Source organism: Gigantopelta aegis, chromosome 8, assembly GCF_016097555.1.
Source record: "Gigantopelta aegis isolate Gae_Host chromosome 8, Gae_host_genome, whole genome shotgun sequence".
Classification (NCBI taxonomy): domain Eukaryota; kingdom Metazoa; phylum Mollusca; class Gastropoda; order Neomphalida; family Peltospiridae; genus Gigantopelta; species Gigantopelta aegis.
In genome coordinates, this window is record NC_054706.1 from 53582047 (window position 1) to 53599628 (window position 17582).

At 34.1% G+C, this 17582-nt stretch overlaps 1 protein-coding gene across 7 annotated transcripts in view; it reads right to left on the minus strand.

Annotated features, from left to right (window-relative positions):
* Positions 1-728: 728 nt before the first annotated feature.
* LOC121379359 (pro-neuregulin-2, membrane-bound isoform-like) overlaps positions 729-17582 on the minus strand; it is a 161339-nt gene continuing 144485 nt past the window's right edge. For 4 of the 7 annotated variants that reach the window (XM_041507935.1, XM_041507936.1, XM_041507937.1 and 1 more), the window contains 2 exons: positions 13920-14016; positions 7381-10537 (listed from right to left, as the gene is read on the minus strand). In XM_041507935.1, coding sequence (XP_041363869.1) covers positions 10276-10537; positions 13920-14016 — 359 coding nt within the window. In that variant the 3' untranslated portion in view covers positions 7381-10275. Of the gene's footprint in view, positions 3389-6929; positions 6964-7380; positions 10538-13919; positions 14017-17582 lie in introns of those variants that run through there. The other 3 variants (XM_041507941.1, XM_041507938.1, XM_041507940.1) reach the window with 3 other exon arrangements.

Consider the following 17582-nt stretch of genomic DNA (forward strand, 5'->3'; position numbering starts at 1 on the left):
ATATCAGTAAAAACCAATACAAAAGCAAAATTTTACAAAATAGGTAAAAATAACAAGTTTTAATAATTACTGAAATAAAACATTCTTATTTTTAAGGAAAAATTCATGTTAATAAAATACATCACAACAATTTTAATTTTTGAAGCTATACTTTAATATATGATGTACACTGTACACTAAATCTTGCAATTTTCCCAAATTTTTAATACATCTGTTTACCTTAGAAAGATTACCTTTCTCACACTATTTCATTTGGATTAAGAATATTTAATGATTAAACATTTACTTCCTATTGAAAAATTATTTCATAAAGTGATCAAGGGATGTATACAGATGACTAAATTGGAAGGAGTGTATCAGCATGTCACTAACAAACAATTAATGACGCCCATGCTCAACTAATTAGGGCCTAAGTTACCAAGCCTGTTTTTCTTAAACACAGGTATTTAAACATTGCAAAAAAAGAAAGAAAGAAATGTTTTATTTTACGACGCACTCAACACATTTTATTTACGGTTATATGGCGTCAGACATATGGTTAAGGACCACACAGATTTTGAGAGGAAACCCGCTGTCGCCACTACATGGGCTACTCTTTCCGATTAGCAGCAAGGGATCTTTTATGTGCACTTCCCACAGCCAGGATAGCACAAACCATGGCCTTTATTGAACCAGTTATGGATCACTGGTCGGTGCAAGTGGTTTACACCTACCCATTGAGCCTTGCGGAGCACTCACTCAGGGTTTGGAGTCGGTATCTGGATTAATAATCCCATGCCTCGACTGGGATCCGAACCCAGTACCTACCAGCCTGTAGACCGATGGCCTAACCACAATGCACAAACATTGCAAATGCATGTACTAATAGTTGCATGTGTGTAAGTCAAAAACAGACTTCGTAAAATTAGGCCTTTAATGTTAATTTTGAAGTTGATGGAAATGACTTCCTACAAACAAACAAAAAAATAATTTGTTGGTTATATCTTTGAAACAAATTGCATTAGTTTTCACATAAACTAAAAAATATGTTATTATTTTATATTTTAACTGTGATCCACATTGCTTGTAAGAAAGTTTCCACTTACAGTCATTCAGTAAAAATATTTAAAATAAAAAACAAAAAGTGTATGGCTTATATGGCACTACAAATTAACTGAAATGGTGATCATATTGTATTTTCTCAACTGCCTATAGCAAATCTACATTTGGCTGTCATGTTTACATACAATGTAGTTAACATCTCCTTAAACTTTACAACAGTTCATTAAGAATACTTGTTTATTGAATCAACATTATTCTTACTGACAAAATAAAATGTATTTTCTGCTTTCTTGCATTTTGTTTCAAGGGACATAATTCAATTTAGTATGAAAAACCCATGGTCCAGACATTTGGTGATGGAGGGGGGGAATTACACAAGATAAATGAGATTTTACATTACACTGACATTATTCAGATTAGTGGCTGCAAAATATACAGTACAATGTAATCCATGTTAGCCTTTATAATAAAAAACCATACCAGGCTTTAAGCTGCAACCAAATAATTATGAGCAACTTGGCAAATTTGATCCAAAAACCACAAGGCCAGGTTACATTACAATTAGCCAAACAGCCACAATGGAGGTTGACACATAAAAGATACACAATTTTGAATTTTACTCTTTGGCAAATATTTGGTAATGGTTTAAATTTGCCAAATTGAATGCCACATTTGGCAGCTGACAGCTTATACCCTATACATCTGTAAGCTGTATTCTACTAACTTGCAAATATGCCTCAAATTACTTCTTTGTTTTTGTTTTCCCTCGCCATTTTTGAGATAAATAAGAACACTAAAAGTATATCTGTAAACATGACAGCCCTGTTCTTATAGTAGGATGAAGTGATATTGTAATAAAATGAGAAGCACCACTCATTCTGTCAGAAAAAGGCAAAAGGGTCCAACCACATCCGAATAAAATCTCATCAATGCCTTTACAACACATTCAAATTACCTTCACAAGAAAGATCACAGATATTCCCATGGCAATGTCCAAACATAGAAAACATCATAGTTAATATGACCAGAAGGTAATATAGTAGCCATATAATAGCAGCAAATATCACAATGGCAACACATCTAACAAGTGCATCCCTAGAGGAAACGTCTCCATGGCTAAACCCGTTGGATGTCAGAATGCGATCATGTAACGATCTGCAAATTGTAGGTTTTCACATCTGCTGAACAGCAGTTACATTGCACCGTCGTCATCATTGGTAGGAATATGATGTCCACATGTTTCTCCAATCTCAACACCATGATCAAAATATTCTCGGAAAAAGAACACCAATCAAATGTGGTATCACACTGCCAATCGGAACACAGAATGTGATCATACAGATCAAATGTCTCTTATCACATTGCCAATCAGAACACAGAATGTGATCACATGATCATATCGATCAAATGTCTTTTATCACATTGCCAATCAGAACACAGAATGTGATCACATGATCATATCGATCAAATGTATTTTATCACATTGCCAATCAGAACACAGAATGTGATCACATGATCATACTTCCTAAGAATGAACACCAATTAAGTGTCTGCGGTTAGATCTTCAGAATGCAATCACAACAGGTTTGTCACATGACAAATCTCTCTTCAACCCTGATCTGCGATTTGAAATACCTAACCACATTACCAGAAAAATCTGTTGTCCATAACATAGTGTGATCAAGGGGTCAGTGTTCAAAATTCCTCCCTAAATGTCACTTTGCAGATGACATTCTGTGGTCATAACTATTGCTTTGCAGATGACATTCTGTGGTCATAACTATTGCTTTGCAGACGACATTCTGTGGTCATAACTATTGGTATGAAAACCATTTGGAAACATTTATACCTCAGCACTAGACTGAATCAAGACACAAAAATTGAAATTGAGAGGCAGAGTAATTAAAATTGAATACACTAACCTAATTCTATATATACACACTAGCTCTTAATAATATACTATTCAGAAGCAGCTAAGTAGCTGGACATAAACTACCGACTAGCAATTTTGCTTTGAGATATGGGTTAGGTTTTTTTTTTAGTTTTCTGAAATGGAGACTACAAAGAAAAAAAGAAAAAGTTAAAATGGCCGAAATCTCAAACTCTATGTATTGTGGGTTGTTTCAGTCTGACACCTGGGTATCCAGTCAATGATATGTATATTCTGCATATTGCTTAGTCACTTCTCATTTGCTATTGTTTTTGTAACACAATGACAAGTCACATGGTTGGTCCCAGATTTAGATCATACATTTGTCTCTAGGTTTAAATTGTTAAATTTCACACTGTTAAAATTGTTCTTTTCGGGCAGTTTCTCCTCGTCCGTCATTGTATCAAGGTTCCGACCCTGTAATGAAAAAACCGAAATGGAATATGAATTAATTAATAAAATACACAATCAATTGCTTCAGCATTATATATATATTTCATAAAAGATTTTATAAAGCCAGTATCACATTTGCAGGGCTCACACTGCCCATTGCCAAATTAGCCAATTGCTATTTTTTAAAGGGACGTACCCTAGTTTTTAAACACTAAGGCATATTTTTTACTATTAGAGCCGTTTTTGATAACTAAAATCATACTTTACTTTGATTTTATTGTTTAGATTATCGATTTCATACATTCGAAGTATTTTTGGTCATCCTGGTGCTTTTTATATCACAAAATGCATTTCTCATATTTTAAAAACGCACATGTGTCCGAGAAGTTACAGTTATGGAGTTGAGTTTTAGTCTATTTTTAGAGGGTATTTCACCATTTTAAAGTCAGAGACTCATATTTCACTCAATTGTAACTTTATCCCAATGTGTTACAGGTTTGTAGATTGACTAAACTTGATGTTAATTTTCATGGGCAGAACCTAGGGTCTGGCCCTTTAATAAAGAGGATAATACAATTTTGTTTACATTAGACTTTTTGTAATATTTTTCGAAAAAATATTTGACATAATCTAAAAATTGGCTAAAACAAAATGATTCCCAGTGTGAGCCCTGCATTTGTCCTATAATGGCAGAATAATGTTGCACTGTTCAAACTGACGACAGAAAACGGATATAAAAATAATTCTGAAATATTACTGATCTGAACAAAATGTACAAATACAACATGGAATTAAGGGCCTCATTATTCACTAAATTCTTGCAACTTTTTGATCTCACCATGCTTTATTTAACGACGCACTCAACACATTCTATTTACAGTTATATGGCGTCAGACATATGGTTAAGGACCACACAGATATTGAAGGAGGAAACACACTGTTACCACTTCATGGGCTACTCTTTTCGATTAGCAGCAAGGGATCTTTTATATGCACCATCTCATAGACAGGATAGCACGTACCACAGCCTTTGATATACCAGTCATGGTGCACTGCATGGCTGGAGTGAGAAATAGCGCAATGGGCCCACTGACGGGAATCGATCCTAAACCTACCATGCATCAAGCAAGCCCTTTTACACTGGATTACGCCTCGCTCCCTGCAGTGCAAAAAGACTTGCAAAGAGGATGTGATGTTGCTTAAAAAGAGCTTTGTCAATTGGGCCCCAGGTCAGTAGCACCACAGTGGGAGTACAGTAATAAATTTATTGTTGTACCTCTTACACCATTGGTCTCACTCAACTGATTTCATTTACACATTTTAATATAAACTATCAAGTGAAATAAGAAATTCTATAAATCTTTAACTAAACTGTGCTTTAATATTTAAAAGAAAGACATTATATTATGGAATGTTTGTAGCAAATCTGTGCTTTAATATTTAAAAGAAAGACATTATATTATGGAATGTTTGTAGCAAATCTGATTGATTATAACAAGTAATACAACACTTCTCAATGCATGTGATTTTTTATCCACATACCTATGAAGTACATTATACTGTCAGCTATTGTATTATAATTAAAAAACCCAATAAGCACTGATTAACAAAAGACAACCAAAGCATATTGTTGCAGACTGTGATGAAAAATATAGAACAGGATTTACGAAGCCCGTTTTACTTAAACGTAGGTGTTTAAGCATCTATATTAAATGTATGTAGTTACACGCATTTAAGTCTAAAACAGGCTTTGTAAATTCGGCCTATAATGTGTAAATACAGTGACATCTGTGTAATAGAGATTTCTGTGTAAAGTAGCATGAAAACAGAGTGCTGTTCAGTAACAATAATAACATAGATGAACCATGTGTGTATATATAGACACTACCATTATTGAAGTAAAGATGGCAGTGTTTTAAAAAAAGCTATTTCACAAAAAGAATTGAAAAGGAAAGTTGTGTGCAAGCACACCATAGTGCAAAATTCATATATGAGCAAGTTACTAGTGAGGTGACTATATACTGATGGGAAAAAAACAATGAGGGATCATGTGGTTTTTGAGGACCAAAATGAATTCACTACTATCTGAGTAATGTTAACTACAAAGATGTGTTAGAGGGATCGATTATAAGTATGGAGCATGCCCATCACTAATACAGGCAACTTTCTGACACACTCCAAGGGACCTTGCCCCCCTTAAAAAACTAGCAGGCTGATCAAGATACTTCAAACTTTTTGTAGAGTGTGCCATGAAAAAAAAAAAATTGATGGGAAAGATTAATTGATAACCTAGCTTAGTGTAGGGTGCCATTTACGATTTTACCATATTGAGCATTTATGTATAATTCTTTTGTAATACTATTTTGTTTAAGTTCACATGCCAGAGGGAGCTAAAAATTGCTCTCCTTAGGGAAGTGATTGGGAGGCAGAATGATAACTCCCCTTAAACAGTGAGGCCTACTTTAGGTTGTTAATACAAAATATTTTCATCACTTTATTTGACTGCTATTGCAATACATGTACCCTACCGGGCACAACAAATATTTGTATCTCCTAAATCCAAGAGCTATTAATGTCAAAAATGGGTAAATAGCTAAGAAAGTCAAATCTGATATGTAACAGTATATGATACAGTTATACATATAATATCTGCTCAATATCTAAAGGCATTGTGAAAAAAAGAGGAAAACTGTGTACACGTTTGTTTGTTTTGTTTAACGACACCACTAGAGCACATATACTGATTAATTAATCATCGGCTATTGGATGTCAAACATTTGGTAATTCTGACATACAATGTAGTCATCAGAGGCAACTTGCTACATTTTTCCTAATGCCTTTCCCAGAGACAGGAATGCACACACCAAGGCCTTTGACCAGTTGCGGTGCAATGGTTGGAACGAGAAAAAACCACCATCAGTTTAATGGATCCACCGAGGTGGTTCGATCCCGCGACGCAAGCACCTATAGTGAGCACTCAGTTGACTACGCTAAATTCTGACAAATAAACAGACAGAATGATGGATATGAAAGCGAAGTAGTCCCCTCCGTTTGGACTGGTAAGGGTCTAAAAAGATAAAAACAGGATTGTAGTAAGAATGAGGCTGTTTTCATTTAGCACCCAAAACCCTCCATATACAGATGGTGAAAGACATTGGAGTGCCTGGTTGCTAAGCAGGGAAATACTTTAAAATGTAAGCAGTATTACAAGAATATTATATTAAGATTGCAGAAAGCAGTTTGTTTGTTACTGATGCTATAATGTGAACTACTGAAATGTGATACAGGTCAAGATAGATCACAAAATAATGCTATAATGTGAACTATTGAAATGTGATACAGGTCAAGATAGATCACAAAATAATGCTATGATGTGAACTATTGAAATGTGATACGGGTCAAGATAGATCACAAAATAATTATAATACAGGTCTATGTAAGCAATATTACATAAATATTGTATTAATTAAGCTAATAGAAAGCAGATTGCTTGCTACAGATGTTAAGACGTGAGCTACTGGTGTGTAATACAGGTCAAGGTCAGGTCACAAAATAATTATAATACCATTATTCAGGTCAACTGCAGTCTCTGTTGTTCCCTGATGATAAAAAATGTGTTTGTTATATACTAAGCTAGGAGAAGCAAAATGCTTGCTAATTAATGCTGAATTCTCACATAATGTGGAGAAGTCACAGCAAATGAAAATATATTAATAATACCATGTATGATTCCTCTTAAGAACATTAAAATCTCTGCAATTTTCAGTTCAAAATGTTGAACTACAAATTGCCATATTTCTATTGGTATATTTTTACATTCCTGTTTATATGTACATATGTGTGAATAAGAAAACATATTTTTTATATACATGTGCAACAAAAGAACAAGTTTGTTTTTATTTTTTTGATATACAAATACCATCTTAGTCATTTATAATTCATAGTTCTGTAATAACCTGAAAACATGGTTACTACAGTAGCAAAAAAAACCCACCTTATAATATAAAATTACAAAATGCCATAAACATTGTTTTTATTTCTTAAAAAGTTTATTAAGTTCAAGAATATACACCACCAGCAATTGAGTGGCATGTCTGCATGCATACCAAAATATATGTAATAATATTAATTCTTCAAATCAACATTACTTTATCAAAGGTTACTAGGGGACTCACATCTGAAGTCTTGCCTAGGGTTTGTTTGTTGATTTTTGTTTAACGACACTACTAGAGCACACTGATATATTAATCATCAGCTATTGGATGTCAAACATTTGGTAATTTTTCTTGCCTAGGGAGCCAAACAGATGCTTTTTATGAATGGGGAATGGAATGGAACACCAGTGGACAGTGTTAATAGTGAGCTAAGCACCACCAATGAAATGTGTGTGTGTGTGTGTTAACAAATTACACCTTCCAATCTAAATTCACTTTTATTAACAGAGCTGAAAGTGAGCTACGACATAAAAACCAGACATGTTAATATTAGTGGTCTTAGAATAAAGGCTGCACAGTGGTCTGAAATGGCAGCCAGCATTCAGAATGTATTCAAAGAACCAGTCTAAACCATATTGTAAGTTTGGGATGGAGAATATAGAAATGTCTTGACACACAGCAGAAAATCTCAAGACATGGTATAGATGATTAAACATTTGGAATTCCAGGTAAATCCAGAAAACTTTCACCTCAGATCAAATACATATACCTTTGCACTATGCAATTTGGAAATCTTAAACAACTGATTTTTCCTTACTGTATAACATACACAAATATAGTTCTAAATATGAGATAAATTTATTTCTAAATAAAAATTTCATTAGCATGCAGAACAGTACTTACCAGTGAAATTGAAAACATCAAACTGTGTTTAAAGTGTGCAAATTTAACAAGAGTTCAGTTTTACAAAATTAAGAAACAAAAAAAAAGATATGTGTTCACATTTACAGTGAATTGATTTACAACAGACAAATACTTGAAAATAAAATGAATGCCAGCCAAAACAGATGCAGTGTGTTAAAACAAAGTTTGGTATGCCGAGGTCAGTTTCTCAGTCAAAATCTCCAAGAATAGCATATCGAATATGCACTTATTTAAATCATGTTCGACTACAAAGAATGGAAATTACAAAGGAATGCCAGTCAAAATCTCCAAGAATAGCATATCGAATATGCACTAATTTAAATCATGTTCGACTATAAAGAATGGAAATTACAAAGGAATGCCAGTCAAAATCTCCAAGAATAGCATATCAAATATGCACTTATTTAAATCATGTTCGACTACAAAGAATGAAAAGTACAAAAGAATGCCAATCAAGTTGCTACATGTATTTTGTTTAAACCCAGGTATCCAATAATTTGGTTATGTGTATTAACTTTACCTCACTGTTCAGTTCTCCTTTAAACTTACAAAGTAATGTTAATTGTTATTTATCAAAACGATGAGTGAACTGTAATATTTTCAAACATACTTTGTCAGAGACAGGATAAGTTGCGTTGCCGCTTACATGTTTCATGGACAATGATTTTTGTAACTAAATGCAACTCTGTTAGTTGGAAACATCTTTCCAATGGCTGTGAACTCAGAATAGTCCCTTTAATAGGCTTGATCACTGTACATGTATGCTTATAAAATACGGTCAGGTCATATGTCGGTTCAACCACATGAGCAAATTTTACAGTATAATGAGAGGTAAACAGTTAATTAGAAAACTTTAGCCTAAGGACAAATTCTTTTGTTCTAAAGAAATATCAATATTCTAATCAATCCATTGAGCCTAAAGGCAAATTCTTTTGTTTGAAAGGAATATTAGATATGTTTCAATCATTCAATTAAGCCTAAAGCCAAATTGTTTTCTTTTAAAGGAATATTGTATGTTTTAATCAATCTGCTCTGGCATTCTTTTGTCAGTCCATTTAAATCTGATCGAAAAGAGATCTCATTACAAACTCAGCCTTGTTTCTGTAAGTAAATCTGATCGAAAAGAGATCTCATTACAAACTCAGCCTTGTTTCTGTAAGTAAATCTAACAAAAGCTGACATTATTCTTGCCCGGTGACCTTTTATTTGACCAATCAAAATATTTCTGGTAAAAATCTACCAGAAGCTTAATGCATTTTACCGACAGGAATTACCATAGTTGCAATATGAATTGCCACAGGTCAGGGGCATTACTGATAACAATTTTTTGCCACTGGATAAAAATATTGGTGTCAGTTGGTTTTTATACCTGTTGCAAAAGGTACTGCCATCGGCAGGTTCAAAATTGCCTTAGGTAAGCATTTTTTACCTTCTGATCACAGATGAAATGTCACTTGAACATGTAATAATGTAAGCCACATCAGATCTTTCTACAGGGAAACAAGACAGAGCAAACAGTAAGATCCAAAACATATCTGAAGCTAGGTCTGGGTCTGGGTCTGGTGTATTTTGTGTTCACATCCTTATATATCTTTTCTTCTATAAACACCAACAATAATTATGCGAATGTCACATTATTTAATATATAGTTTTCCTGTTATTTAAAAATAAATAAAAAATAAGGCCTGCACAATGTGCAGCTGCCAGTCTGGCAGTGTGAAAATATAGCACTATTTTCTATGTTATGTGTTGCCTGGATTGGGATTTTCAAAGCTATCTTAACACAATGAAATCGTAAAACCACTGTAGACTATGACGTCACTACAGAACACGCTATAGTAATGTAATAGCTTACGATGGTTTTTACGAGTCTGTAGCGCTAAGATAGCTTCAAAAATATGGACTTGGATCTGTAGTTCATGCCAGCACAGATGCATGTAGTGTGTTTTGTCACATTCGATTCAGCGGAATTTTTTTTTCCGGCTGGTACCATTGTCCTAAAACCCAGACCCAGCTTCAGTGTGTTTTAGAACTTAGATTGGATTTCAATGTTTAATTCTTTGTTGGCGAGAGAAACTGAGACCAGCAACAAAGTCGGTACACAGCCAGGACTGAACGTGACACTGGAGCAGCCCAACAATGTGCACAATCAAAAGGGGAACCAACTCTGTAGATCCACACTGGACTGGCGATGGTGGTATCGTTATCTATGGGACCATGTATTACCGGTTGCCCATGCTCCAGCAGAGGCCCATTGGGTGCAGGTCCTCCATTTAACACGACACCCCGCGCTGCCTGTCCCCTCCGCCGTCTTCTGAAAGAGAAAACAGAAACCAATAATCGACATAATTCAAATAATATCTTACTGGTCACTGAAAAGTATAAGTATCTATCAAAAGATCTGACCAAAGTCAATTGTCACTGCATGTCCAGATGGTGTTTCATTTGACCAATCAAAACACCACTCGCATAACCAGGGAATATTTTGTTTTCCAAATTTTGATTAGCAACAGTTGATAATGGATTTAAAATCAATTAGCAACTACTATTTGATGTTTAAAATTGTGTACTGATCTCTGAAACTTTAAAGCAAATCATGATGTGATACTGAACACAATATTCCCTGATAACTGTCCCTAATGGAAAATAATCCAAGACAATGGCAGAAACAATTTGCCCTCTAGTTACAAATTACTTGAATGTTTTTTCTTGTTGGCTTTTGGGGTTTTTTTTTATAGTTTTTTCAAACAAATTTAGTTTAAAAAACCCACTCCAATAGAAGGGTATTAATAATACAAAGACATCCATCATGAAATCAGGCTATCAATAAAACAAAGGCGTCCATCATGAAATCAGGCTATCAATAAAACAAAGGTAAACCAATCCTATAATGCTTATCTCAGGACACTGTGGTAGCTACCAATACTCTTGATCATTTCAATATGGACTTTATTGAACAGGTTTTTATTTTCATTTAAACAATCTTTTATATAGCACAAAAACCTGGATGAATATGTTGTTTTCTTTGCCCTTGATGCCACTGACAAACTATGAAGAACTACCTAACAATAAGAACTACATGTATATACATGCAGATGATAATTGCAAAAAATATTATTAGTGTGAAAGACCATGAAAACATTATGACAACTTCATAAATAATAGCAATACATGTACATATGAATGTGATATACTAAAAAGGCCTACCTAACAATAACAAAGTCTCTATAGATTATAATTAAATTGTATTAATTTTAAGTGTGATAGACCTACATACATTGTGTCCCTAAAATAAAATGCAGACATGATGATTTCAATAATTATGATAAAAGCTGCATAGATAATAACTGTAATAATTATGATAAGTGTGATAGACAATGAAGACCTACCTAACAATGACAAATGTATGCATAGATGATGATTGCAATAACTGTCAGTGTGATAAGACTATAAAAGTCTACCAAATATAGATGATAATTGCAATAAATGTCAGTGTGATAGACAAATAAAACTTACACGTACCTAACAAAGATGATGAATGCAATAATTGTAAGCGTGATAGACTAAAAGTCTACCTAACAATAACAACTGCATAGATGATGATTGCTAGAACTGTCAGTGTGATAGACTTTAAAAACTTACCTATAATAACAACTGCATAGATTATGATTGCAATAACTGTCAGTGTGATAGACTTTAGAAACTTACCTAATAATAACAACTGCATAGATGATTATTGCTATAACTGTCAGTGTGATAGACTAATAAAACTTACCTAATAATAACAACTGCATAGATGATGATTGCAATAACTGTCAGTGTGAGACTTTAACAACTTACCTAATAATAACAACTGCATAGATGATGATTGCAATAACTGTCAGTGTGATAGACTAATAAAACTTACCTAATAATAACAACTGCATAGATTATGATTGCAATAACTGTCAGTGTGATAGACTTTAAAAACTTACCTAATAATAACAACTGCATAGATGATGATTGCTATAACTGTCAGTGTGATAGACTTTAACAACTTACCTAATAATAACAACTGCATAGATGATGATTGCTATAACTGTCAGTGTGATAGACTAATAAAACTTACCTAATAATAACAACTGCATAGATTATGATTGCAATAACTGTCAGTGTGATAGACTTTAAAAACTTACCTAATAATAACAACTGCATAGATGATGATTGCAATAACTGTCAGTGTGATAGACTAATAAAACTTACCTAATAATAACAACTGCATAGATGATGATTGCTATAACTGTCAGTGTGATAGACTTTAAAAACTTATCTAATAATAACAACTGCATAGATGATTATTGCTATAACTGTCAGTGTGATAGACTAATAAAACTTACCTAATAATAACAACTGCATAGATGATGATTGCTATAACTGTCAGTGTGATAGATTTTAAAAACTTACCTAATAATAACTGCATAGATGATGATTGCAATAACTATCAGTGTGATAGACTAATAAAACTTACCTAATAATAACAACTGCATAGATGATGATTGCTATAACTGTCAGTGTGATAGACTAATAAAACTTACCTAATAATAACAACTGCATAGATGATGATTGCTATAACTGTCAGTGTGATAGACTTTAAAAACTTATCTAATAATAACAACTGCATAGATGATTATTGCTATAACTGTCAGTGTGATAGACTTTAAAAACTTACTTAATAATAACAACTGCATAGATGATTATTGCTATAACTGTCAGTGTGATAGACTTTAAAAACTTACTTAATAATAACAACTGCATAGATGATGATTGCTATAACTGTCAGTGTGATAGACTTTAAAACTAACTTAATAATAACAACTGCATAGATGATGATTGCTATAACTGTCAGTGTGATAGACTTTAAAAACTTACCTATAATAACAACTGTATAGATGATGATTGCTATAACTGTCAGTGTGATAGACTTTAAAAACGTACTTAATAATAACAACTGCATAGATGATGATTGCTATAACTGTCAGTGTCATAGACTAATAAAACTTACCTAATAATAACAACTGCATAGATGATGATTGCTATAAGGTAGTAATAAACCAAATAACTTCCGGCTGGGTCAAAGTTCGAGGTGCACCGAACTTTTGATAGAGAAGTGAACACCACAAGTCCTGTGATTGGTTATAAATGTGAGTGTGTTGGTTGTAAAAAATAATAGTTTCATCTGGGTAAAAAAAATGTGCAATTTTATTTCATCTAGTACCAATGTGTCAAGTAGCCTTGTGCTTGAAACATGTATGGGGTACCTGTAAAAAAAAGTACTCGAGTTTTGTGCGAAACTAGGGTAGTCATAGATGCTACCCGTTATCTCAGAAACGAGCAGCTTGACCCCCATTTTTTTCTGATTCACTTTAAGTGTAAGGGGTGGTAGTATTTATATCCGTGGCGTTTATGTCGGTTGATACGTTGCAGGTAGGAGTTTTAGCGACATATGTTACTATTGTCGTCTATGGGATTTGATTTGGTAGTATACACCCATAACTGTCAGTGTGATAGACTTTAAAAACTTACCTAATAATAACAACTGCATAGATGATGATTGCTATAACTGTCAGTGTGATAGACTTTAAAAACTTATCTAATAATAACAACTGCATAGATGATTATTGCTATAACTGTCAGTGTGATAGACTTTAAAAACTTACTTAATAATAATAACTGCATAGATGATGATTGCAATAACGATAATAAGCGCAGAGACCCCACCAGCAATTCCTCCCACCATGACATCGCCTTTCCGCACTGCAATAACAAAACATACCGTACATACAATTTATCTAAGTCTGAAAATATACATATATCTAAATAATACAGTTTCGACTAATAATACTATATGCATTAAATATGAACTACCACCAGTATATTGGTGCAATCTCTGTCTCTCTCTCTCTCTCTCTCTCTCTCTCTGGAAATGGGGGTAGGGTGACAAAACGGGTAGATACACACAGAAAGCTGCAATGCTATCATAAATTTTCCATCCCTAGAGATGTAGGCCTGGACAAAAATCACTAAGAGCATTTGTCCCCCAAGATGGTACTGACAGACCCCTCTGGCTCATGGACTATCTTCCTCTTTCTCTCTCTCCCTCTTTCTTTCTATCTCTCCCTCCCTCACACATATACACATGAACTAGATAATAATTATATGCATTGTCACACAGCATGAACACAATAGCCAACGACATATATATATATATAGAGCAACTGATAGAATACCATTCTAAAAAAACTAAAGCATAAAGACTGAAAAATCTTATATATTTCTTGTTTCCACATAGAAAGTCAAAATATAAATTATTTCATTTGTAAAGTATGAGTAATTTTGTGTGTGAATCTTATCAGAAAAATGTTTATGCACGCCTATTATGGTCATAATTGTTTACTTCTCCAGAGTTTTGCTTATGACTGGCTAATTATCCTTGGAAAATATTAGCTTTTTCCATGACCAAGGCCAATATTCAGTCAATAGGAAATCAGCAATTAAAAGAAATGCATGCCGTCAGGTAAGCACATGCATTAATTTACCCTAATGTTTCAAGTAAAAATATAATTAAGACCAATGTATTATTGATGAAATACATACAGCATGAGAAAATTGAGTAATTGTTAGTCATCTTAGTATGATTAGTCAAAACATTTCTAAATTGTTATTTTATCATTTATAACCTTCATTGTAAGTCAATCTACATGTATAAATAAATCAGTGCTCATGTATTGATGCCTATTTCTTATTGCAAAGACAACCCATATTCATGGACTTTCTTTTATAAACTATACTGAACATAAAAACCCAAAGGTGAATACATGTATTTAAATAAATATAGTTTATGATACAATTATTACTGTAAACAGTTAAGACTGTCAAAATGAGCTTAAAATGTTCACAGATAATTTTAACAGATACAAAAACTAACGAAATTCAAATGAAATAATTCACAATAAATTAAACATGAGTAAAAACAACGTCTCTGTCTCAACCACTGAAGTTTCTCAATGTTTCATTAAAGGAACATACCCTAGTTTTTAAACACTAAGGTATATTTTTGACTATTGTAGCCGTTTTTGATAACTGAAATCATACTTTACTTAGATTTTATGGTTTAGATTATCAATTTCCGTACATTCAAAGTGTCTTTGGTCATCCTGGGTTTTTTAATATCACAAAATGCATTTCTCATATTTTAAAAAATGCACACACATCTGAGAAGTAACAGTTATGGAGTCAAGGTTTAGTCCATTTTCAGTGGGTATTTCACTATTTCAAAGTCACAGACTCTTGTTTCACTCAATTGCAACTTTATCCAAATGTGTTTCAGGTTTGTAGATTAACTAAACTTAGTGTTAATTTTCACGGGTTGAAACTAGGGTCTGTCCCTTTAATATACATTATACTATATAAATTAATGAAAACTAAATCAATATTTGCATTTCTTTTGTTGTTCAGTATATATAGATGTAATGTCCTAGACAAGTTGTGTTGATGGCACCAGTTGATTAGAGAATTAGATATACAGATATGATAAAGATTTCAGAAAAGTAGTTTTGTTGTTCAGTATATATAGATGTAATGTCCTAGACAAGTTGTGTTGATGGCACCAGTTGATTAGAGAATTAGATATACAGATATGATAAAGATTTCAGAAAAGTAGTTTTTGAAGAAAAGGATTATTTGTTTAATGACATCTCACCATAGCTAAATATAGTTTTGCAGGAGCTAAGGGGCAGGACATAGTCCAGTGGTAAAGTGCAAGCCTGAAGGGCAGTCGGTCTAGGATTGATCCCTGCCAGTGGGGCCAATGGACTATTTCTTGTCTCAGCTAGTGTACCACGAATGGTGTATCACAGACCATGGTATGTGCTATCCTGTCTGTGTGATGGTGCATATAAAAGATCCCTTGCTACTAATGGAAATACTAATAGTCGATGATTAACAAATCAATGTGCTCCAGTGGTGTCATTAAACAACACTTGGTCTAGGAAGATAGTCCCATGGCCCTAAAGCTCAAATAACAAACACATATATGTTTGTGGTTTATTAAAAGAAATCACGATGGGCACTAATAGTGGTAGTTGCCTTGCATTATATGGCAGGTCAAGGTGACAACTATAAATGACTACATGTACTCGCATCTTGTACTAATAGTCCTGTGTTTTATTTATAGTCTATAAACAAAATCTGTCTGGTAAAACATAAATATCTAGATTAGAACAAGTATGTCCTTGGCTATCTGTGTATCACATGAAGCACCCACAGCCAATACATTCATTTTAAATTACATGTATTTTCATGTAATAGTTTTATCCAGTCTTGGACACATGCACATTTTGGTTATCTGTGTTAATTGTCCAAGCAAGAGATTAATGGTTAGTGATTAGTACTGGAGAAGTCAAGGTTATATGACTAGCACAGAGAATCCTATGTGCCTTTTCTATATAAACTACTCACTACTTCAGCTCAGCCAACACACCACCACCATTACCACCACCAGGGCTCAAAACTTACCAAAACATATGGTGGCCCAAAAAATAATAATAGATGTTGGCAAATTAAGGTAAGCCAACCATGAACCACGAGCAAGATTTTAATGTGGAATAAATATTATATGCAATACAAATATTAATAGTCGCTCATATGTTATAGCTCTAAAGAAGAACGACCAAATAATATTATTTGGGTGACTAACGCCATTATGTTTTTTAATATTTAAGTCGCCCAAACGGGACATTGGTCGCCAGGTGCAACATTGGCCACAGGCCGTTTCGAGCCCTGCACCACACAACCTCAATTTTAAAAAGGTCACGGTCAAGTGGTTTTACATGTACATTCAGGACAAGATGTTGTAGTGCATGCCTGTTTGTAGGGCATAGGTTCTGATCACTGCCAGCTCCTTCGTCCAAGACAGGAAAGGGTTTTTGGGGAGGGAAGAGGAGAGTTGTCACACACACTGGTGCAAGGAGGTAATTGGTGGTGCTGTCGCCACTTCATGGGCTACTCTTTCCGATTAGCAGCAAGGGATCTTTTATTTGCGCTTCCCACAGGCAGGATAGCACAAACCATGGCCTTTGTTGAACCAGTTATGGATCACTGGTCAGTGCAAGTGGTTTACACCTACCCATTGAGCCTTGCGGAGCACTCACTCAGGGTTTGGAGTTGGTATCTGGATTAAAAATCCCATGCCTCGACTGGGATCCAAACCCAGTACCTTCCAGCCTGTATACCGATGGCCTAACCACGATGCCACCGAGGCCAGTAGAGGCCAGTATGAAGATAAGCCCGAAGAAGGTGTAGCCCAATTTGAACTGGGTTAT